Source organism: Vulpes vulpes, chromosome 13, assembly GCF_048418805.1.
Source record: "Vulpes vulpes isolate BD-2025 chromosome 13, VulVul3, whole genome shotgun sequence".
Classification (NCBI taxonomy): domain Eukaryota; kingdom Metazoa; phylum Chordata; class Mammalia; order Carnivora; family Canidae; genus Vulpes; species Vulpes vulpes.
In genome coordinates this window covers 128,643,654-128,668,793 of record NC_132792.1, presented here as the reverse complement: position 1 = coordinate 128,668,793, position 25,140 = coordinate 128,643,654, and the positions used below count along the sequence as shown (strand labels likewise).

Genomic DNA, 25,140 nt, shown 5'->3' with positions numbered 1-25,140 from the left:
ACTTATGCGAGGAGAAAGAACTATAGCTTTCTCACTGAGGCTTTTATTGATGGCTTTATAGAATTAGAAAGTTTTCAGATAAAACTACATTATTTAGGACCTCATTAATTGATTATTTTCAAGTGCTACACTCTGAAAATCTGCTATGCCTAAAGGATTATTTCAAAAACAAATAGGACTGTCTTTCAATTCTGTTTTAAAATTTTTCATAATTTGAAATACTACTTAAACTGTAAACTCTTTTATATTCTACAACATATAATTATAATTTCTAAAAATGTTTGCCTCTATATTAAAGATTAATATACGATAGCAAAACTGGTTACTACCCAATTTTTAACTTTTTTTTTTTTTTGCATTTGAAATTATAGTTGGTCCCTGAACAACCTGGGTTTGAACTGTGCAGGTTCATTTTTATGTGGATTTTGTTCCCATAAATACAGTACTATAAATGTATTTTCCTTAAGATTTTCCTAATCCTATTTTCTTTTTTCTAGCTTACTTTATTGTAAGAATGCAGTACATAATGCATATAACATACGAAATATGTGTCAATCAACTGTTTATGTTATCACTAAGTCTTTTAGTCTACAGGTAGTTAAGTTTTAGGGCAGTCAAAAGTAATACAGAGATTTTTGGATGTGTGGGTGGTTGGTGCCTCTAACTGTGCTATTCAAGAGTCAACTATACCTATATAATGAAGCATTTTCCTAAAACTCCTTATACCTTTCTAATGCAAATGGACCAGTTGAAAGGTAAATAGAATAAAATTTGATGTTTAAAAATTCAAGCTTTGGGTAAGAATTGATAATATCAGGCAGTTGAAAGTTAAGGCTCTCTACACATTATGGTTTTTATGAATTGTGTATAGCCATGTCTATTACAAGTCTTGGATAATGAAAAGAAATTAAACAATATCAGCTCTCTCTTACCCCATATGTTGTATAGTTCATCTGCAAATAAATTCTCAAAGTTCAGCAAAATGCTTATGACTTGAGATAACTGGCAAAATCCTATATCAGTCCAATTTTAACTTTCTTTGAAATTGGCTTAAAAACTCTTCTCAGGGAACACCTGGTTGGCTCAGTGGTTGAGCATCTGCCTTTGGCTCAGGTTGTGATCCCAGGATCCTGGGATGGAGTCCCACATTGGGCTCCCCACAAGGAACCTGCTTCTCCCTCTGCCTATGTCTTTGCCTCTCTCTCTGTATCTCTTATGAATAAATTAAAAAAATCTTCAAAACAAAACTCTCTCTTAGGATCCTGCTCTGATCAGTGCTCCTGGATCTCCTCAATGCCTAATTTATCACAAACTCATTTGAGGAATTAAATATTTTTTCCATTGGTTCTCCGTAAAAGTGTTTATTATAGTGCTCTTCATACAATAACCACCCAGTACAATTTATTATTAGTTTCAGAAACATCTTTATTTGGGAACAAATCAAGGAAATAGATGTGAGTAATATGAGGTAGCCTAGTTGATGGTGCTTGAGAGTTACTCACATGTGTCTTAGGATAGAAAAATTTAGAGAGTAAAAGAAGTATGGGTCAGATCAAAAGAAATGTGTGGGGTGAATATAATTCTGAAAGGATAATGATGACTTATAAAAATAAGAAGCCACTTGAATTTTGTTGGAATGTATTACACATATCAAAGGGTTGGAAAAAATTGTTTAAGTTCCTTCAAAACTCTAATGATGAATTTCCATGGTTATTATAAACCTACAAAGTGATGATTTACAAGACAAGCAAACAACCAAAATATAAACCATGGTAAGGAAAATAGAGGTTAAAGGAGAGAGGCAGAGAGATGGTTGAAGGGAGAAAACATGAGTCAGTCTAGCCATCCTTGAAGTTACCTCAGGCTGAACATTCTTAGGCGTTTGACAAACACATTGACCCAGTGAGTCTGGAGAGGGGCAGGGTGAGAGGTGGTTGGGAAGGGTAGAGATGCAGGACACAGTGGTGGAGGCACTCACATTGAAAATGGGTAATATTTGGGCAAGGTATTTACCATAATATGTTAAGAGGAAGAAAGGATTTTTCTGGAAAATATATTTTCATTTTGTGGAAACCCTCTACTAGCTCAGAGAAAAATTAAGACATTTTAACTACAGAAATAAAGAGAAAAGAGAAAGTGTTCTTAATTTTAAGAATGAAAACCCATTAGCATCTGAAAAACAGTTAAAATTTGAGATGAGAATGTGAAGAAAGAATTAGATCTTACACTGTTTTCTCTTTACTCTAGGGCAGTAGGGCTGGAAGGCGAAATGACGTTATATCTTTGTTCTGTTGAATGTTAGATGGTATAAACCTCATTTGTGCCAGACAACATTGTTGATGTCCTACAGAGAATGACAAATAGTTCAAGCAACTGACCTGAAAGAATAGCCGAGCCAATAGAAGTTCTTAGCTTGGTTGCTTAACCTTTATTGGACATCTGTTGAAATACTATGCACAAGGTATTTGTGGTAGGTATTGAAGGAAATTCACACAATTGTAAGGTCCCAGGCTCTTCCACATACAGGAAATGATTTGCAAGATATAATGTGATCCTGCTGAGATGTTTAGTATAATAATGTATTGCAGAACTTAAAAAAAAAAAGGGAAATATTATTGAGAAAATGTAATTAAGGACAACTTAGGGAGGCTGAAATTTAGATCAAGTCTTCAAAGTGATCAGTTTTGGACAGATGGAGGGAAGGAGAGAGAATTTCAGGTGAGAAAAGAGAATAAAGGCACAAAGGTGAACGTGAATGTAGCATTTTGGCAAGGGGGCTTGAGGGAGGACACAATAGACAGAATAGTTCAGGTGACCTGGTGACATTAAGAGATGGCTCAATTTATTCCTCTAGCAACCCAGCTTTGCTTTCCACCTCCTGGGCCTCTGCCTGGGGCCCAGTCTTATCTGGATTGCAGGGATAGTCCCCAACAGGACTCTATACTTCCTCTCTTAATCCCCTCTAATCTTTCCTCCACAATGCCTTGAGTCATCTTTCTAAACTCCAGATTTACTTATGTCTGATATCTGCTAGGACTCATTCAATGACTGTTCCTAGCATTTGAGGGGGAAAAAAAAATCAGGCCCCTGAGCTTGACATACAGGCTTTTCCTTGCCTCCTCCATCTGCAGCCTTACCACCCACTATTTCCTATGTTTGGTTTGTTCTAGCATTAAAAAATACCCTAGTTTTCTGAAAAATAGCCTAGTTTTGGGATCCTTCATATCTGTCTTTTTATATGTTTTTGTGCTAATTCCTGTTTCTTAATCTAAACTCATGTTAAACTTTACTTCCACTTAGAGAATTTCCCTGAGACTTCAGTCTGGAGAGTTCTTTTGGCATCCCTACTCTGGGAAAAATATTTTATTTTCTCTGTGCCTCCCGTATCTAACATAGCACTTGACATTTTTTTAGGAGCTCAGAAAATATTGATGAATGGCTAATTAGTAGGAGACCACACTGACTAGAGCAGAGGGTGCTTATTGGGAGTGATAGAAAATTCGCCTCTATTCATACATGGTAGTTGAGGATGTGGGCTTTGGACCAGTTTCCCTGGGCATAAATACCACTATTCTTTTAGCTGGCAAACCTAAGCATACTATTTTACTCCCTGTGCCTTAGTTTCCTCATCTATAAACTTTTATCTCATACGGGTTTTGTGAGATTTAAATGAATTAATTTAAGTGTATTCATTTAAATGCATTAATTTAAGTGCTCCTGACAGATAGTAGGCACTCTATGTTAGCTGTTATTTTTGTTATTATTGTTGTTATATCTGATTTTGAAAGTTGTTTTCATAATTTAGTTGATCCTCATTATTCATAGATTCTGTATATGCAGAATACGTTCTGCGATGTTTGTATCCCTAAAATCAATACTCACAGGCTTTCATGTTCATTTGTAGACATGCACAAAGCGGTGAACAATTTGAGTTGCCCTACATGCACTTTCCCAGCTGAGGTGGACCAAGGTGATACTCTACCTTCTTGTTTCAGCTTATACTGTAAACAAGTATCCTTTTTGCAATATATTTAGTGCCATATTTTTTGCCTCTGTGCTTTTTGTTGTTCTCACTGTTTATAATGACCCCCTGGGCATAGTGCTTCAGTGATGTCTAGTGTTCCCATGTTTGGGAAGATGTGACATGCCTCACGGAGACAATGCATATATTAGATCCGCTTCATTCACACAGGAGTTAATAGTGCTATTGTGTGAGTAAAATGGCTATAAATCCACAATATTTATTACACAAGGTGACTTTAAACAGAAACGAAGAGAAAACAAGGTTATGTATTGATCAGTTGATGAAAATGTGGCCAAAGGCTTGTGGGAACCTAACTCTGTATTTTCCCTAGGATCTATGGTTGAGTATTCAGTAATTAATTATCCACTTTATAGAGTATAACAACTGTGAATAATGATAACTGACTGTATCTGTGTAATCCTCACAATACCCCATTGCAGTAGGCAGGGTATGTAATAGGGTATCTACTTTTTACAAGCTATGAAAGACCTTGTGAGCCAAGTAGAGAATTTAAAATGTCTTATGCATAACATATGAGCATAAGAGCCATAAGTTTTTGAGCAAGAAAGTACATGAGTTAATGCTTAAGATACAATTATCTGGCAAGAGAATGGAGAATTAATAGGGAAATAGGAGGGAAAATAGAGCAGAAAAGAGGACCACTTATTAAACTCTCCATATGTCCCCATAGTCAGGTAAGGAGAATCTGAACTAAGGTGCTGATCTGATAAAGGGGAAGGTAGTAGCCAAAGGTTGAAATAATGGATTTGGCAACCACGTCTAGGGTATACTTTGGCTGTAGTTCTTAAAGTGTGGTCCCTGGACCAGTAGCATTAGCATTTGGGACCTGGTTAGAAATGCAAATTCCCAGGCCCTTCTCCAGAACTACCAAATTGGAAACTCTGAGGGTGGGAACTAGGAATTTGTGTTTTAACTAGTCCTCCATGTGATTCTGGTACACAGCATGGGCTAGTGAATTAGAAAAAATGATTGAAAGATATTACTATTCCTAGATAAACTATAAGGCATGGAGTTGATATTTCTTTGGAAATAAATGCATTTTAAATTTAAGGAAAACACAGAGTAATCAAAATGCAATGATAGCTAAACGATCACAATATGGAAGAGAAGGTGAAGAAAACAAAGAAATAATCATATAGAGATGAAGACTAAAGACGTAAAAATTGATGCTCTTGCAGCATACATGGAAAAGATAGTGGGCTAAAGGACAAAGTCTTGGGAGTTACTGTAGGTTTGGTACCTTGCTCCCCCCCAAAAAAACAAAAGAGGGAACAGAGAAAAAGAAATGGGAAGGAGAGAGCATAAAATTACAGACAAAAGAGGAACAGGAGGGATTATGGGGACAGTAATGTAAGAGGATAGCAAGGTGCAAAGCAGCTCTACCACTCTGGCTAACATATCTAATCCATTGATTTCCTCCAAACTTTGCTTTTTATGAAGTCTTTGATGTTGGGGATTAGTTGGATGTTAAGGAAGGTGGTAAGGAGGTGGAAAACTGAGGTGTACCTTATATCCATAGATCGTTAATGAAAATAAAACTATAATAAAATAGTATTTTTTTTTCCCTTGCACTATTTGGGACTATATTGCTTTAGAACATGGTTCAGAATGTTGCCACAACTCTAGCTCAAATAACCAGAGAGAAAATTCAGAAGATGTAGGGATACCAAAAAGGCAGGTTCTCTTTGCCATTTCTTTCTCTTTTTTCCTGACCCCCTTTCCTTATTATGTTTATTACTTCTACTTTGGTTATGCACTAGGGATGTTGACTTTCCATTGATCAAATTGTTATCAACTATTGCAATAAGGAGATGTTAAAAGGAATACGGCCAATTATGAGTTCTAACTAATCCCTCCCCCTCACATTTCTCATCTATGCAATGAAGGGATTGGAAGAGATTTGTCATATCCATTCCAGTTTGATGATATTATAATTTCACTAGTTCATCTGTTTCATTGTAAGGATTCCAGAAGTACCATTTTAGCTCTCTGTGTGAATCTCTTTTTTTCCCGTAATATGTTCTGTTTTAAGAAGACCTAGGTAAGTTATTTTCTACTTATCATGTATTCTGATATTCTCTCCTTTCCTGAGATTTCCTTTTCAAACTTGAAATTGACAGTACTTTATTTTTGTCCATAATCTTATCTATTTAAAATCTGGATTTTTCCTGCCTATAATCATGTATAGCATCTGTTGGCTTATTGTAAATGTGGAATGCCATTGGTTTGTTCAAAAACCTTAGAATGTTGTTTATAATTTAGATCATGACAGAGAATTTATATGCTTCTCTGAAGAGTAGGATTTATATTTTACAGATGTCTAGAGGTATCTTAACTTGCCAGTAACATGGCCTTAGAATTTAGCAGAACTTGAAAATCTGAATATGATAGAAAATAAATTACATATCTCATATTAACATTTACAAAATAAATTATCACAGTCTTAACTTACCAATAGCTGTTTTTGTATTCCAGGCTCTGAAAGTATCTTGCTTACATTATAAACATCATAAAGTTTCAAAGACGAGCAAATTAACTTTTCACCAAAAGCTTTACTTGAGTGTATCTTGGCTTCCTTTTTGACAGTTTTAGCCTTAATGTTACATTAATGTTTCTTTTTCTGGGAATCAGATAATCTTGTAATTGGAAAAAAATTTTGGTGAACATTTTATTTTTTAATGGAAACTTGTATTTTGTGATATGCAAGTGTTCAAACAATTTATAAGAACTAACCATCACCACCCACATATAAGATTATACAGGAATAGAAGAATTTTGGCTGATGTATTGTATATAATTGTTCAGCCAAAGTGGATGGCAGACTTTACTACTTATAGTGATTTAGGGGATTGAAGTAATATTTTAAAATACAAACAATCTCAACATTAGTAATATATAAGGTATATTACATACTGTTTTTTTTTTTTACATACTGTTTTGAATAACTAAAGTCGACTTGTTATCTTTTCCCCATTTATAGGATGTACCCATTGTTTGGATTCTGTGCAAAATTATAAAGATTACTTATTTTCTATTCTCCTTTTTAAAAATTTGTTTATTTTAATTTTTAATAGTGAGAACCATTAGTGTTGGGTAAACCGTCACATAATTATTGGAAATGTGGAAATGCTGTCTTTTTGAAAAGTTTAGAAGTCTAAAGGTAATAGAAAGTAGTGTTTTACCATAGTTAAGTCCTTTGAGGATCTGATAGGCCTCTATCTAGGTATATATCCTAAAGAGATGGAAGATTAAGTACCAGGCACAGGACACAAGGAACAGGCTTTCCACTTGAGGGCCCTCCATGGACCACTGAGTGCCTGGCAGGCTCTTAGGAGATTAAATCTGAGCTTTGTGGGTGGGCCCTAAGAGGACTTTTGTTTAAATGGCCAGAGAATAGGCAGTCTTTTTTTCTTGATAGGAGTTATTATTTACCATGTAAATTTCTTTATAAATCTTTGAAAAAAAATGAAAAATATAACCCAAATAGAAACCAACTCTTACTGATGATAGGCAACACAGCCTTCACTAAATAGCTGTATAGGAATGTCCTCAGCTGATGAAATTGGTACTCTCTGAGAGCCAGCCAGCCCTCCATTGATAACTCTGGATAAGGAAGGTCAGATAAGATTCTTTGAAGACTCCCCGCTGAATTCAAAACCAAAAATCTTACATACATTTGGCTACTCTGTAAGAATAGATGGCTGGCCTTATTTTATGGGTTAATCAGTTAAAGTTTGAGATGAGCTTAATTGTTTTTTCCTGGAATGGAAAAGGAGGATTGCAACATTGATTAGGGCTGGGATGTTGAAGGTAAAGATAGGGTCATAGAGGGGAATCCAAATTTTAGCAAATTGGTTTTTTGTTCTCTCTACACTGGAATTAATGTAAGAAGCAGATAGTCTCTCACTCCAACTTTTTTCCATGTCCTCTGTCTGTAATAATTATCTCTACAAAACAATCCTCTATGCAAATATCAGCCTTTTGTCTTTGTGGTCTGTTTCTTCTCTATGAATTCTTTGACTTCACCACCTTCCTGGCACCACAAGTTTAGCATCACTATATTTACTGCAAAGTCAGTTTTTGAGTTTCATTGTCTATTTCCTCTGCCATTTCCTCCTCATTCTAGTTCTTATTGTATCTTACATTTGAAAACCTATAAAGTTTATGGAATGTGTCATTCCCTTATTTTCTCATCTTTTTCTTATCTGAGTGCCCTCAATTATCACTTTTTAAAGAACGTAAGTAAAATAAGTAACAGAACAATATACTCTAATAAATTGACCACTTATAAAATTAGGTCCAACCCCAAATCTATCCCTACTTAACTTAGACCATCTGTTATTATCTACCATGCTTTAGTTTGGGCAGTGTCATTTTATCAATGTTTTTCGATGTTTTAAGCCACATGATACAAATACAATGTAAGGTTAAATTGTTAGTCTTGCAGTAGGTGTAGAATTTCCTGAAGTCAGGGGATGGTGATGGAGAACCTGAATCACATGCAAAGTGATTGATTAATGAGTACCTGACAGAATTAGTTAATTTGGTAAGGATAGTAATTGACATATATGTATGAAAAGATTATTTTGCTTATCAGAGGATTGTCAGAGGCCACTGGGAAAAAAGGATGAATTTCTCTAATGTTATAATTGATATTATAAAAAAATGACTGTCTTTTCATAAAAGTTGTTATATATCATGGCATTATATACTTTTGCTGGAAAGTTTGTGCTGTAGAAAATTAAACTTGGGTCATTTTAATTCTAACAATTTGTTCATGCTTACCATTAGGAGAAAAAATTGTTTAAGAAATAAGAATATAGTTGTTTTATTTTTTTCATTTTTTAAGGAAGAATTTTTTTCCACAATTAAAATATATTTAAAAAAAACCCACTTTTATATGCATTTATTTTATGCTGAATGGATTTTTAGGCTTTAAGTTTTCGTTTCTTAATTTTCTTCTGGAATCTCTCTCTCTCTCTCTCTCTCCTTTTTCCTATGTAATCTCCTCTTCTAGTTTAGAAACTACATTTTCAGTAAGGATCATCTCATTGTGGCAATGGGAGATCATGTATGGGTTAATCTGACTGTGAGCTATATAAATCTGGCAGTATGTGTTTGGGAGCTTTTGTTTACGTGGATATGCTCCATGACCAGATAATCATCATCTAAACCCTTAAGTTCAGCATTATTTTCTGCATTTTAATAACATAAATAAAAATTCAGCAGTCTTTTTGGGCCACTGACCCTGTGTCCAGCCTTAGTGTTTGGCCTGGATATGCTTACCAATAGCACCATTGTGTCTATGGAATGGCGCTTTTTGCTTCTGTAAAGTGACATCTTTCAGATACTTAGTGGCTTTTCCCATGTGCGTGCCCTGGGTGATGTTCTTAAAGTGAACATGAAGATTTGAACCTCTTGATTTGCATAATGTTTTTGGATTTTCTGAGTCAAATGAAAGTGAATCATTTTTAGAGATCACCTTGGGCTGCTTACAGGAAGATCCTTTTTTCCCTTCATATTTTAATCTGAAGTATTAGTAACTAGTTATTATCAATCAGGCTTTATTGACGAACAAGAAACCATACTAAATACATTAAACAGAAGGGTTTACTATATAAAGTTAACTTTTTCATGAAAAGGTTAAAAAATTTGAAAGATCTGTGTCTAGCCTGAAACCTTTCAAAGGGATCATATACAACTGGTATACCAGGGAAGCTAAAATCTTTGAGGCTACTGTTGGAAACTGGAGAGTGGACAGTAGAACACTGTTCTAGAGCAGCTTCCAGTTAGCAGATCTTGATTGCTAAGAACAGTTAAGGACACTGGAGTATGGTTCCTGTCTTATTCCACTTGCTAAATCTCTGGGCAACTGCATCTAATTGGATGAACCTAATTGCAAGGGAGCTATAAATGTACTTTTTCTTCCCACTTCTGCATATAGAAGGAGAAGGAGCTGGAGGTTGGGAGAGTCAATCCACAATAACTGCAAAATTGTCTTGATTCCATTTAAGAAGTCTTTTTCTGGTATAGCATATGTAATAGAATACTCTTCTACCTTTTTCTTGCTGGCTGTATAAGTAATCAGAAAAGCTTAAAAATCTCAGGAATCTTTCTAGTCGCTTGTACTATGACCTTCTATGCTCATGGTCTTTGAGTGCTGTGTTGGACTAGTTGGCTTGTAAATGTGGGAGCATAAATTCATGTAGAAAGAAGTGTAATAGTTGCTATTACAATAGTTGCTAAGCTGTCATGATTTAGGATTAATTCCTCCTCTTATTTGTTGTCCTCCTTCCTGTCTTTTATTTTTATATGCTTTCATTATATTCTTTCCCTAGATGCAGAAAGTTTTCAGCTATGATTTCCTCAAATAAATTTTCTGCCCCCTTTTCTCTCTCTTCCTCTAAGACTCCTATAATGTGAATGTTATTATGTTTAATGGAGTCACTGAGTTCCCGAAGTCTATTTTTGTGTTCCATAATTATTCTTTCTCTCTTTTGTTCAGCTTCATTATTTTCCATCATTTTATCTTCTATATCACTTATTTATTCCTTTGCCTCTTCTATCCTTGTTTTCATTACATCTAGTGTGTTTGTAATCTTGGTCATTTCACTTTTCATTTCTGACTGTTTTTTAACTCTTCTATCTCTGTGGTAAGGGCCTCCTTGAAGTCTTCCATGCTTTTCTCAAGTCCAGTGAATGAGTATCCTTATGATTGTTGTTTAAAGTCTCCATCAGGCATATTACTTATATGTGTTTCAATTAGATCTCTGGCCATGACCTTATCTTGTTGTTTCATTTGGGATGAATTCCTTCATCTTGGTATTTTGTTTAAGTCTCTGTCTTCTTCTCTGTGTTAGGAAAGCCTGTTATGTTTCCTGCTCCTGAGACTAATGGCTTTATGAAGAAGAGGTCATATAATGCTTTCATTATATTCAAATCTACAATGAAAAAGAGCTGGCCTTGGTAATAACATTTAAGAAATGAGTGCTCAAAAAGGGTATTATTTATTATAGTTTTTTTTTTTTTTTACCATGGACTATTTAGAAAATGGCATGATTTCTCAAACTATGCATTGTAATACTTTTGTCTTTTGTAGACACCAATGTAGACATCGGTGAAAAGTAGCAACAAAGTACCTATATATATATATGTATGTATATATATATAAAATCTATATTTACAAATAAATAGCCCCTTAAATTTTGCCTGTTTAAAGTAAATTACATTCCTTTATTAGTTGAAAAGTAAATTAGTTTCCTTTTTAGTTTTCTTCCATAGTAAGGACTATGTGGCATTACATGACAAAGCACTTTGTGGAAAGGCCATGCCTTTGAGGTTACAAGTTCTCTTTAGTTCTCAACAGGCATCATAACTGATCTGAAGGAAGTTAAATGTTGTAATAAAAGATAGAGTTTCCAGGGAAGAAGTTACAGGGATTAGTATTAAGACTACTAAATTCAGGGACTCCTGGGTGGCTCGGTGGTTGAGCGTCTGCATTCAGCTCAGGGCATGATCCTGCTCTGGAGCTCGAGTCCCGTATTAGGCTTCTTGTAAGGAGCCTGCTTCTCCCTCTGTCTATCTCTCTGCCTCTCTCTCTGTGCCTCTCATGAATGAATGAATGAATGGATGAATGAATGAATAAATAAATAAATAAACAAAATCTTAAAAAAAACCAAAAGACTACCAAGTTTATATCTTCTTTACTTCCCATGGGAGGGATAGGGAACTAGCTCTGAGGACTTTTTTTTTATTTTTTTTTATTTTTAAGAATTATACACATAGCACCAAAATTCTTCATTTATAGTAAATATTGTACATACATTTATAGAAAGAACATTTCTGTCTTGTCCATCTACAAATTTTCCATTGCAGATGGGTTAGGTGTTTGTTTTGGATTTAATAAAAGGGAAATAAAAAGCTTATTTTTTATTTTGTGGAGAGTTTCCTTGTATCCAGAGTTTAACCTTGGGCAAGCAGAATATGAGTTTAGTTTTATACTTAACATAATCTTGATATTACCTCTTAATTATTCTTGCATTATTTGTAAAGAGCAGGTCTGAAGTGGCAGGTTCAGGCTCCCATATGGGGAAGGTAATAGATGTGTATGTCTGTGGACTATGGCTCTTTATGGAGACCCCTGTTGGGATCATCTGCGGAAAGCCCTGGGACACTCTGGAGAAACAGCTTTTACTATGAGAACTCTCCCACATTCTCTTTGCCTTGTATGCGAGCCTTGAATGAGCAAATCCATGTCTGCCTGAGCAGTTGTCCAATGTTGCAGCTTCACATAGCTGGGGTTTGTCTCTCATCTCTTCTACCTTCTCCTATTCCTTTTTTCCTCCTTTTTCTTTACCCCTACCTTATTCTTCTAAACGCATTTTGCTCATCTGTTATTTTTATTTAATTTACCCATAAGGCTTTCCCCCTCCTTTGACCCCCAAAGCATTTTCTTTTTCTTAAAGTATTTCTGGTTGATTCTATGCCTTGGGAATGAAAGACACTGTTTAGAGGTGAGGGTGATCCATACATTGGCACAGTTGTTATCAGGAGTCTTCATAAATTGTGCAGAGTCATAGACATCACTTTCTGAAATGTCTTCGGTAAAAGATTAAAGTTTCAGTAAACATGATGTAAGTGAAATAGTAACATGTGCATATGGATGTCAGAGCTGTTTCAAATAATCTTATTGGAGACTCTTTCAATGACTACCTTTAAAAGGTAGTGATAATTTTTAAAACAGGATTTAAAATGTCTTTAGGGAACATAGTAGTAGCAAGTGTTACTGGGCAGGTAAGAGAGGAGGCTGTCTTGTAAATAAACTCGTTTATTACTCAGAATTTTTTCCCCCTGTTGTCAGTGATCCACTTGTCTTTAGTAATATCATTTAAAGATTGAACAAACAAGAGCCTTTGGACTTTATGGTAATGTGTGTAAACCACTTTGAAGTCTAAGGGTGGGAAAGAAGGGATACATAGAAACACTAATAGTATCTTTCTGTGGAGGGATATTTCTGGAAGTATTACAACAAACAAATATAATTTGCAAGTTTTAAAATTATTATTTTAATATTTTTGATCATATTTTATATTTTAATATATTTAACTTTGTTACTCCTCAGGAAGTTTTTGAGATGAAGTCTGAAGGACAGGCAACTGTAATTCAGCAGCTGGAACAGACCATTGAGGATCTGAGGACCAAAATAGCTGAGCTGGAAAAGCAATATCCTGCCTTGGACATGGAGGTGGCCAGCGGCCGTCATGGGGCTCAGAATGGAATGGCACCCTTAGAAGGTGTCTGTCTTGAAGCTCTCAGGTTAGGAGAAAAGGATGTACGTCATCAAAGGATTTTAGAGGCAAAGTCAATCCAGACGTCCCCGACAGAAGAGGGTGGGATACCAACATTGCCTTCTGTTAATGCACTGCCAGAGTGTCCTCCCCACCCACCTGGGGCCGAAAGTGGAGACTCAGCTGTGCCCTCCTCACCTTCTGGACCTCAGACAAAATTCTGTTCAGAGATTTCTTTGATTGTGTCTCCAAGGCGAATATCAGTACAGCTCGACACACATCAGCCCAGTTTGCCTCCACCACCTCCATCCCTTCCGTGGTCTGACGGTCAAAGACAGGCCGGGTTACAACCTTCCCATCCTTCTCTTCATACTGAATTTGAAACCAGCCATGAACAGTCTGTTTTCTCTTCCTTTGAAAACAGCCATAGCATCCAACCCTCACCACCTCTGCCTTGCACAGAGTCTTCCAGCTCCATGCCTGGAGTGGACATAGTGGCTCCCTCACCTCCCCCTTTCCCTGCTCTGCCCAGTACAGCCATCCCCCCACCTCCTCCTCTGCCTGGTAGAGAAATGCTACCACCCCCTCCTCCACCTTTGCCTGGTGAGGGAATACCTCCTCCCCCTCCTCTTCCTGTAGTGGGGATACCTCCTCCCCCTCCTCTGCCAGGTGAAGGAATACCTCCTCCCCCTCCTCTGCCAGGTAAAGGAATACCTCCTCCCCCTCCTTTGCCAGGTGAAGGAATACCTCCTCCCCCTCCTCTGCCAGGTGAAGGAATACCTCCTCCCCCTCCGCTTCCCAGTATGGGAATACCTCCTCCCCCTCCTCTTCCTGTAGTGGGGATACCTCCTCCTCCTCCTCTGCCAGGTGAAGGAATACCTCCTCCCCCTCCGCTTCCCAGTATGGGTATACCTCCTCCTCCACCTCTTCCTGGAGTGGGGATACCTCCTCCCCCCCCTCTTCCTGGAGTGGGGATACCTCCGCCTCCTCCTCTTCCCGGTATGGGAATACCTCCTCCCCCTCCTCTTCCCCATGTGGGAATACCTCCTCCCCCTCCACTTCCCAGTATGGGAATACCTCCTCCCCCACCTCTTCCTGGAGTGGGGATACCTCCTCCCCCTCCCCTTCCTGGAGTGGGAATACCTCCTCCTCCTCCTCTTCCCCATGTGGGAATACCTCCCCCCCCTCCTTTGCCAGGTATGGGGATTCCACCCCTTCCAGCTCCCCCTCCCACTTCTGGAGCAGGCATTCCCCCACCCCCTCTGCTTCCTGGATCAGGCCCTCCACTCCCCCCTCAAGTTGGAAGTAGCACTTTATCAGCACCACAAGTATGTGGCTTTCTTCCTCCTCCATTGCCAGCTGGCTTGTTTGGATTAGGGCTGAACCAAGACAGAGGGAGTAGGAAGCAGCCAGTAGAGCCTTGTCGGCCCATGAAGCCTCTGTATTGGACGAGAATTCAACTGCATAGTAAAAGGTAACATGAATTGGAGCTCATCTTTGCACAGTTTGTCAATATGAGGGAACATTTGTCTTTACAACTCTTGGGGAAATTATATTTTAATGAATTTTTTAGTACTGTTCTGAAACTTTTCTGTAGATTTTTACATTAATGTTTAGTGAAGCATCTGTTATTTAGATTTTTAGACTTTTCTCCAGAAGTATCAGAGATATAAAACAAATGACATACATGTATCAATGTATAAGGTGTACAGCTATCCATCTGTATATCCATCTGATCAACCCTGTATAAAGATGGAGGGATATATTTTTCTTAGCATACATGCTCTATTGACTAGTTCTAGAACCTCACTCTGACAAATAGCTTATAAATCATAAATCAAATTCTTAAGACAGACTGAGCCTTGAGAATATTTTTTGCAACCTTTTGAAGGCACAGCCTTGTCTTACTATTCCAGTTTTATCTGCAATAATCTTTCTCTTCAAAGATGTACTATACAAAAATACACAAATCCATATGCCATGTGTGAAATAATTTAGTTTTGAGAATTTCCTGGCATTTCTATAGATAATTGGTGACACAGTGTGAAGTTATAAAATCATACTTGGGAATGATATTTATAAAAGAATATTTCCCAGAAGGTAAGCTTAAGTATGGTATACTTATCCATGCCTAGTCTATAGTTGGTTTCCCCGATTCCTAGGACAGTGCTCTGATGCTTGGCTGAGGAATGTGCCAGTGGGAGACAAAACATACTCTTTAAACTTCACTGGACTTCCTTGTTATACCTTTTCATGATTCCTTGAATTTTTTTTTTTTTGTATGATATGGCATGCATTTAGAATAGGATATTTACCAAGCCTCCTCATATGTTACACTAATATTCTCTTCACTGAATCAGAGTAGGGGAGAAGAATCTATATAGTTTGACTACTTCTAACTTCACAGCTTATTTTCTGTATAATTGCCATGTCACTTATATACACTGATGCTTCATTTCAAATCATGCTCCAAACTCGTTTTATCCAGATACATTATATGAAGTTATTTTATTTTGTTGTTCCTTTGCTCTAAAAAATAGACCTACCCTTTTTAGGTGGTATGACATGAATCTGCAGTCACTGTAGAGTAAAGGGAAGTGGTAGGGAGATGGAGGATGCTACCTTGGATCATAAAATTTCTTTTTTTTTTAATAATTTTTTAAAACATATGCATAGTCCACAAAGCTGATGAGTAAAGTTGGAATTGTGAGATAGTAAGCATTCCTGTGTTTATAGCTTATACTGAGAGGGGTTTTTCTTCTACATTTTTATACAGGACTTGATAACTAAGAATTCTTAGAAATTATTTTTCTTTTTAGGCAAAGGTTTCATTCTGTATTGATGGTATTTTAACTTTATCATCAAGTTGATAAAACAAATGGCAGTGTTAAAAAGAGTATTCTTTTCCTCCTTATTGCTTTCCTCTTGCCCTCCCTTCTCCCTGCCTCCCCCTATTCCCTTCCTTCCATACTTCTTTTCTTCCTACCTCTCATCTTTTTTTTCCTCTCTTGCCCTTCTTTCCTTCTGTTCTTCATTTTTGTTTATTATACTCACAATGATATCTTATAGTTCAATTTGATAGCTATTTCATTGGTTTTTTGCTTAACTTTAGAGACTCCAGTGCTTCACTTATTTGGGAGAAAATTGAAGAGCCATCCATAGATTGTCATGAATTTGAAGAATTATTTTCTAAAACTGCTGTGAAGGAGAGGAAGAAACCTATTTCTGACACCATTACAAAGACCAAGGCTAAACAAGTGAGTACTTTTGTGCACTTCCTGATATTGGAAACTATTTTGGGCATAAATGTGAACTTTGATTAGAAAAAAAAATGAAATTGTTTTCTGAGCTGTGTAACCTCCATAAACCTTATAGATAGTAGAAGTTAGAATTTTGGGACATGTGGACAAATAAGACTATCCCAAATAGAACAATAAATCATTGTCTCTACCAAGTGATAATGTCCTGATGATTTTATTTGTAACCTCGTGATACATATTCCCAAAATTTCAGCTATTGCTTGTTTCTAGAATTAGTTGTCTAGAAAGAAACTGTCAGTTGATTGAAATTCATCTGAGAACTAGTATGGATAGAAAGGTTAAAAGTGGGCAAAGAAATACAAGTAAGTAAGAAGTCTTAGTAATCTATAATGTGTTTGGTATTTTGTGGAATTGGACATTCTTTAGAGTCCAGCTAAACAATCACACTGTACTTGACATATGAAAGTCTTATATCTAGTACCAACATCTCTATTCTGTGATAGATCCTTTGATCTAGCTTGTGACACCTGAGTTAGAAAAAGAAAGAATATGCATTTGGAGTAAAACATTTCCAAGCAACATTTCCCAGCTGATCCACCCAGTGGACTTAATCATGAAATGATATTGTAAATTTCTCAAGGGTGTTATTTTCAGGAAAGTATAGCAACACTCCACAATAATGAGCCCCAGATAGGAGTTATTGCTATTGGTATCCATCGTTTACCCTAAAATGGGGTGTGGCTACATTTCTTAACTTTATTGGGTGAGTGAAAAAGTGTATGGAAGTAAGAGAATGGTGCATGGTCTTAGGGGGCAGTAAGAGAGAGAGAAATGAGACCCAAAGTTCCCAGTGTTCTCCTGGACTGTTATCTCCAGATGAGTGGTAGCCAATGGAATTTCTGCCTCTGACCTGAAAGCTGTAGCTAGTAGTGTGACCCAGTTGTTTCCGTTGATACTTATTTCAGAGCACACAACTCCCAGCATATGGATACTGCCAAATCTAGCCAGGGAAGGATAGATTTGAATGGCACAACTAGACCCCTTGAATGTCTAGTTAAGTGGATTGACAGGCTCACCCCAGGCATTTCTATTAATCTGAAAATGACGCAAACCTAAAAATTACGCAGTTGAATTTTGAGAATCATTTATTGTAGTAAAGCTAGCCTCTGGTGACCATAGGTCAGGAACTATGATGAAGTATACAGCACCTGGTATATTGTAGGCACTGAATAAAATTTTGTTAAAAATAAACCAACTAACTGAGGGAGGAGGACCTTATAAATGTCAATGACTATGCCCAGTAATTATTAAAAAAACAGAAAATCACTCATCTCATAATAATTAGTATGGTCAAGGTGGCAGTGCTAAGGGGAATAAAGGTAAATGGAAGTTACATTTTCTCTGGCAGAGATAAATATTAAAAAAAAATTTTTACAGTACATTTGCATATAGCACACTTAGTCTGAATCATACTTCTTCTCAGGGACTGTCAGAGATGGGAAAATTAGGCAAGGAATCTTGTCAGAGTGACTATATCAAGGCCAGTGAGGCAGCTAGGATTGTCATTTAATGAGGTGCCTGTGCTGGGCAGATGTGACACAGAATGTCTCTTGTCTAGGGATAAAATGCTCAGAAAGGCAAATGATGCCTCCCTCACCTTCCATCATCACTTTTTTCTATTGAGTGAACACAGATAAGGAAGATGCTTCATATGTTGCCAGCAACTATCGGATTTCATGACTTATTTGATATAATATTCAGTTTTAGCTTACTGAAATACAATGTTAAAATCATCAAAACTTGAAATTCAACTAGTTGGTATGAGATGGCCTCTTTGCACATGAACAGTTCATCTGTAATGAACATCATCTGGACACAATCACCTTACTCTGTTATTAGGACATTTCATAAACTGTGGGTAAGAGACTTCGCCAATGTCATAGTTAGCACTTATTGATGGTGATGCTACTGTTGACCTTCAACTTCAAACAGGGTTAATGGAATAGTCTCTCTCCTGACTCCTGATAAGCTTGCTCTGCATCTCTTTGGCCTGGCTCTTGGTACTGAGCCCTCCACTTCAGATCTGGTTTTGGAGGGATAAGATTTGTTTTCTTTCTTTCTTTCTTTCTTTCTTTCTTTCTTTCTTTCTTTCGTATGTTGGAGAGAGAAAAATCTGTGAAGTGATATATTGCTGAAGAAACCTAGTTTTATTTAACTTTGTTGTATTTGGAAGAAAAATCTATTCATTCCATCTACTTGAGACATTTAAAATTTTGTTTAAGGAAAATATATTTTCAGGATGCATGCAAATAGTTCCCCTTTTTATGGGAAATGTATACTGATTGTATGTGCAGACATTTTGGTACCTCATGATTCATGTCCAGTGAAATGAATAGCCTTTAATGCTCTGGCATATGTTTATGGAGGTATTTCAAGCAATTCTTCTTATATACAATGGAAGCTAGAAGTTCTGTTTTTCTTTAAATATTTAAAAATAGCCAAATAATTTTTCTGTGATCTGTCTTCTTGAAAGTAAGACTGTGGTCAAATGCACTGGTATTTAATGAGGTGCCTGTGCTGTTTTTACTCTTTCAGAAGAGACATTTTCAGCTTGATAATAGAAGATTCTTTAGCTGGGCACATTGCCGTTTGGCATGAGGAGAAAGAAGGTTACTCTTTGGGTATCTAGTCTAGTAGTAATGATGGATATCTTGTATTTCCAGACCCCTTTTCCTCAAGGAACCTAAAACAAAGCATTTCTTATTTTTTTCACATAACATATATATTTCTGTGATGACATCTTAGTTTATTCTTTATTTTAAAGTATTTAAACATTAGAGGATTAGCTGAGAAGGTATATGTGAGTTTATCAGACTTTGATTTGACATAGTTCTTAACCAAATGAGTGTGATACTCATACATCACAATTAAATATCAATCTACTAGCTTAATAACAATAACAATAACTCCATTTCATAAGGAATCAGGAGGAAAATAGGAAAAATAGTTTTTTATGAGGCCTGTTTTAAATGCTGATAGGCATACATACTTGACCATTATTAAGCAATGGTCTAGAACTAATAAACACTTAGCCCAATCTCCTCTCTATTGCTGGGGTAATCCAGAAATATTAATGACGATAATGATCTTAAGTCACTTCAGGATCTTCTGTGTTTCACTAAAGGTTAAGTTTAACCTGAGCAGAAAAGTAAAGTAAGAGCTGCCTCACAAAGAAGTTTCTAGTTAATCCTGTGTCAAACGAGGTCATAAACAAGTATATTTTGGTAAACATGGCAGCAGTTGTAGTAGTAGCAACAGCAATACTAATAATAGCGCGAATTCTGACAAGAAACCACAAGGCATACTATACTTTACCATGTACCAGTCATTGCTGTTAGCATTCTGCTTATATTGATTGACTCATTTAATCCTCCTTGTCATATGAGGTAGACAGCATTATCACCAGTATAGAGTACAGAAAACTAAGGTGTAAAGGGATTAATGCTTCCAGGCTAGTTTAAACTCTAACCATCTGGCTTCAGAGACTGTGCTCTTGATCATTAAGTAATATGTATGAATGTGAAGTTTTTTATGTAACTATGAATATACTATTTAATTTATCTGGAAACCAGAATAGATACTTTTAGAAAATAATTTGAATTTGTATTGGTTTTTATATATGCTCCATATTCAAATGACTAGTTACACTAACAAAATTGTATATGAAGATACTTTTAAAGCATTTTCCATATTCTAACAGTTTTGACAAATACATAAACTATGATGCCACCAAACATGACATTTGCCCAGTTAAGTAAAAGTTTATCTGAGAGATGTGAACTTGAGACACATAAACTTCTGCAAACAGTAAGAATGAGGGTCATTTGCTTGTTTGGCATGTAAGTACTGGTTGGAGGTCTACAGCCACTTTGGTTAAACCTCCTCACCAAATGCCAAATGATGATACTTTTGATTCATTCCATGACACAGAAAGGAGCCATCTCTATAAATATGTCTTAAGTAAATAAAATCTAATCATACTTTAAAAGTCTGTAAAAGAACATGCTATGCACAATGGAAATTTACACACAGAAGTTAACAAGAGTGAATAAGAAGAATCTGTGTTATTTTTAAAGTAAACTGACATTTGTATAGTCATTTAATGTAACACAAATGAATCTCTTTCTGGACTTCTTCTATTTATCAGATTAAAATGCTCTGCCCAGAGAATGGCAGAGCAAAACAAGTCATGATAGTTAAGTATTTGTTGGGATTTAGCCTCTGGAAATATGATTAGAAAAATAGTTAAATCTGCTACTTATTTTAAGGAGAGGTAATAACAGAATTTGTTAGAATTCCCATTTAATACAAATATAAATGTTAAGGAATTAGACATTTGGTATCTTGTTCTATTTTCCATTGTGTTTGCTAACCTAACCTCTAAAAAGGCTGTTTTTGTGTGTATTATAAAAACCCATTATCACAATGGAAAAAGAAGTGTTCATTATTCAGATGTTCCTATATAGGGGTGTATAATGTAATGCTTTCAAATGTTCTTACCTGAAATAGTAATTGCCATTATAAGGCTGCTTTCTACCATGTGGAGGCATTGGGAAATTGTATGTACTATACTTCAAATATTGTCTGCTGCTGTAATATTGACCTTCATGAAAAGGAAAAAGGGGTATGTATTTTACTCATGAATCTCTATTTATTGCAAATGTTTTACCATCCTCACGGGATATTTTAGTGTAGGCTGGGTGATAATCTGAGTAGTAGAAATCTAGTTTTTTTTAAACTGATGTTAATTTTTCCTATTGTAGCTGACAAGGGTGTGTTTTGGTTGATTTGGATAGTTATATTGGTGATCTAGACTGAAGACCTAAAATAATGTCTGAAACAAAAAATATCTTACAATAAGACAATTTAGATTTGTTTTGGGGATACATAATAAACATTTGGTACTTTGTAACTTTTAGCATAACATCTGTTTTTAATAGAATACATTCCTATTGCAAGCCTTAAAATGTATTTACATAGAAAACCACATCAAAATACAAAGCTATAATTAGACAAACATAGGTTTTGTGGAATCTGGATTTGTTTTAGATGTTGAAAGATTTATTATTTTTTGAAGATGCTATTCCCATAACTATTTGTAGAGCATACCCAATCAATTCAAAGAATGCAAAAATAATAATGTCTATTTTTAAATTTTCTTTCAGCCAAAAAATTGTTTTTATACTTCTAAGTAAATGGCAAAAAAACACCCCAAAACTACTGGCATAATGAAAAGGAAAAATAATTAGGCTAAAGTTCCTTGACCTTGCTATATTACATATTAGGAAAATTATGTTTGATTAATTATGCATTGAAATCGCACAAAACCTAATCATGATCCTGAAAGTTAATTGTTTTGGACCTTATATTCATATATTATAATGATACTAAGATTTTTTTTTTTTGGATACTAAGATTCTTTTGTACTAGATGTGTAGGAAAGAGTTGTTGGTATTTAATGACTGAGATGTTCTGTCTATCACAATCCATAGGTATTGAAGAAATGGTTGTTTGGAAAATTCATGTACAATTCATTACCTTATTATGATTATTTATGAACACTGAATGTCATCCTTGCAAAAGTAAGGAAAGATTTTTCATCATTCACAGAGTCTAAATTGTATAATTTGGAGCAGGTGATGGGAGGGTATTTTCTCAGTACTACTAATATTGTGTGGGACACATACTACAGACAGCCCTGAAAAACCAAAGAAAGGGAGCACCCTGAGGAGAGTAGGATTTATTCATTTCAGCAAGGAATACAGTAAAGAAGAGAAGGCTGCCAGGCCAGAGAAGTTTTCTGGAGGGTTGATTTACTACTGTCTCCATGAGACATGGTATGAAGTAATTCAGGTTTAGTCACTTGAATTACTCTTCAACTTTCACACTATATTCTAAAATAATAAGTGTTGTGGGTGGTCAGGAGGAGTTTAACAGAGCACACTGGCTGGACTTAGTGTGAGGCTGTGTAGAAGAGATGAGGCTTGAAGTAGGCCTTGAATTTATTGTTTAGATATGTAGAGAGGATTAAGGATGAATTTTGAAAATAGCACCATGTGCAAAAATTTCCTTGAACCTTATTTAAAACCATAGTAAATCCGTCAGTTTTTTTTCTCTTTTTCTTTTTCTTTTTCTTTTTCTTTTTCTTTTTCTTTTTCTTTCTCTTTCTCTTTCTCTTTCTCTTTTTTCTTTTTCTTTCTTTTTTTTAGTACTCCTGTGTGTGTGGAAAGCTCCTGTTTGATGGTTTCAGGACTGCGGATAATTTGTTTCCTTAGCTGAGTATGTTTCCTTCTCATCCCAAAGACTGGAAAAAGTCTTTAGGCTTGTCTTAGACATAAGAGTGAAATGGAATTTCATAAATTAGACCTGAAGTTGGTTTCTGATGTCTTGATATTACATAGTGGAAGGTATGTTTCTTTACCATGGACAGCAACTGTGTGTTAAATTATCCTAGAGTGGAGAATTTATCTCATTTGATTCACATAGTTACAATTATTATAGCTCCTACCTTTTCCCTGTGGAAAGTGATGCAGATGACAATAGTTGGATAGTTCACACTATACTTTAGTGTAAGGTAAGCTGAAAAATGATTCCAATTATTTGAGGATACAAGTTTCAGACTTAGAAGAAAATGATGAAGTTTTATCATGTCTCTATATTTTTATTTAAAACTTTTTTGTGGTTTCAACTAAAATGTAGATTTGTTTCTTTTTCCAAAACCCTGTTTATAATGAATATTTCCATCATTTATGCTTTTATTTTGTTAAATGTTAATATAAGAATTTTTAAAATTACTTAATTATAATTAGAAACTATCTGAAGTATTTTAAAAAAATATTTTATTTATTTATTTGAGAGAGAGAGCATGCACAAGCAGGGACAGGAGCAAAGGGAGAGTCAGAAGCAGGCTCCCTGCTGAACAGGAAGCCCATTTTGGGGTTCGATCCCAGGACCCTGAGATTGTGACTTGGGCTGAAGGCAGATGCTTCATCAACTGAGTCACCTAGGCACTCAAAACTATCTGAAGTATTATTTTACAAAAGAGGTGGGCCTTCTAGATCAGCAGAACAAGGAATTTGGTGGGTTCTTTTACCAGCAAAACTGCAATTAACTGTGAAAAATAGGGATCCCTGGGTGGCGCAGCGGTTTGGCGCCTGCCTTTGGCCCAGGGCGCGATCCTGGAGACCCGGGATCGAATCCCACGTCGGGCTCCCGGTGCATGGAGCCTGCTTCTCCCTCTGCCTGTGTCTCTGCCTCTCTCTCTCTCTCTGTGACTATCATAAATAAATAAAAATTAAAAAAAAAAAACTGTGAAAAATATAACAAAAATATTCATTTAAAGTCTCTGACAGTTGGCCTAAGGGTATAAAGGAAATAGAGAAATAGTCATTCAAGAAAATCTACCAAGGCGCAGTGAGAATAATGAATGTCTGAGGTATTTGAGTTCTGACCCACTCTAATACCAGCTACCTTAACTCTGTGTGAGGAGATTTCTATCCCTGGTGTGTATAGCTGAGAACACATAACCTCAGGTTATGGTTACTTTAGAAGAGGAAGGCATTCTTAATTCCCCAGTCCTCTGTTGCAGAAACTCTATTCCAGGCAACCAGGCAACCATGGAAACTAAGGAAAGGGCCCTCCAGGGATCAAAGTCATCTCTGGAATCAGGAAGATTGTGCACTTGTGCTAGGCGGTATACTCTCAGGAGCAGTCAGAGTAAGATATGAGATACCATGAAAGCATTCCTCAAACCTCATACAGATTCATCAGAACTGAGTGCAAGAAGCTTCACCAGCACAAGTTTTAATCACACCTTTGTTGAAACATTGAACATAAGCTACTTTGACCCAAACACAACTGCTAAGCCAGACTTAAAAATAAAATTGGTCATTCCTGAAAGTCTGGAAGCTATGTATATGCCCAGGGCTATACTTTGCCTGAAGCAATTAGAGAAAATCCAAGTTGCTATCTTCTTCATGGCTGAATGTGGGGAAAAATTTCATAAACTTGAAACTGTGATAGTCGCCTCCAAGGCACGCGTCCTACCCCACCCCCCAACATACACACAATAGTTAAGGGTAAAACTCTAAGGAGTGAGAGGAACTTTAGTATAATATTTGGCTCAATAAATGGTACCTAGGTAGTCAGGCTAAAAGATAAAATGATAGAGGAAGAATGTGTGTAGGAACATCAGATCATACACTGTAGTAGATAGATTTCACAGAACTAGTCAGGCCAAAATAAACAAGTAAAAAATAAGCAAACGGACAACAAAAACAACTCCTGGGGCAAGGAAGGAGAAATCAGTATCCAGAGTTGCTAGAGTATATTATCTGAATGTCCAGTTTTCAACAATATGAGAACTACAAAAAAATAATAAAGTGTCACCCATATACTGGAGAAAAAAATAGACAAACAGGCACTAGAAACATTATACAAAGAGGCCCAGATAGGATATTTAACAGACATAGACTTTAAAGCACTCATG

General features: G+C 36.1%; 1 protein-coding gene across 3 annotated transcripts in view; it reads left to right on the top strand.

Moving 5' to 3' along the window:
• FMN2 (formin 2) overlaps positions 1-25,140 on the top strand; it is a 363,611-nt gene that overhangs the window by 106,394 nt on the left and 232,077 nt on the right. For all 3 annotated transcript variants that reach the window (XR_011996328.1, XM_026003374.2, XM_072732906.1), the window contains exons 5-6: positions 13,167-14,806; positions 16,445-16,589. Coding sequence is in view for 2 of the 3 variants with exons in the window: in XM_026003374.2 (XP_025859159.2) it covers positions 13,167-14,806; positions 16,445-16,589 (1,785 nt within the window). In the remaining variant the exon portion in view is untranslated. The remainder of the gene's footprint in view (positions 1-13,166; positions 14,807-16,444; positions 16,590-25,140) is intronic.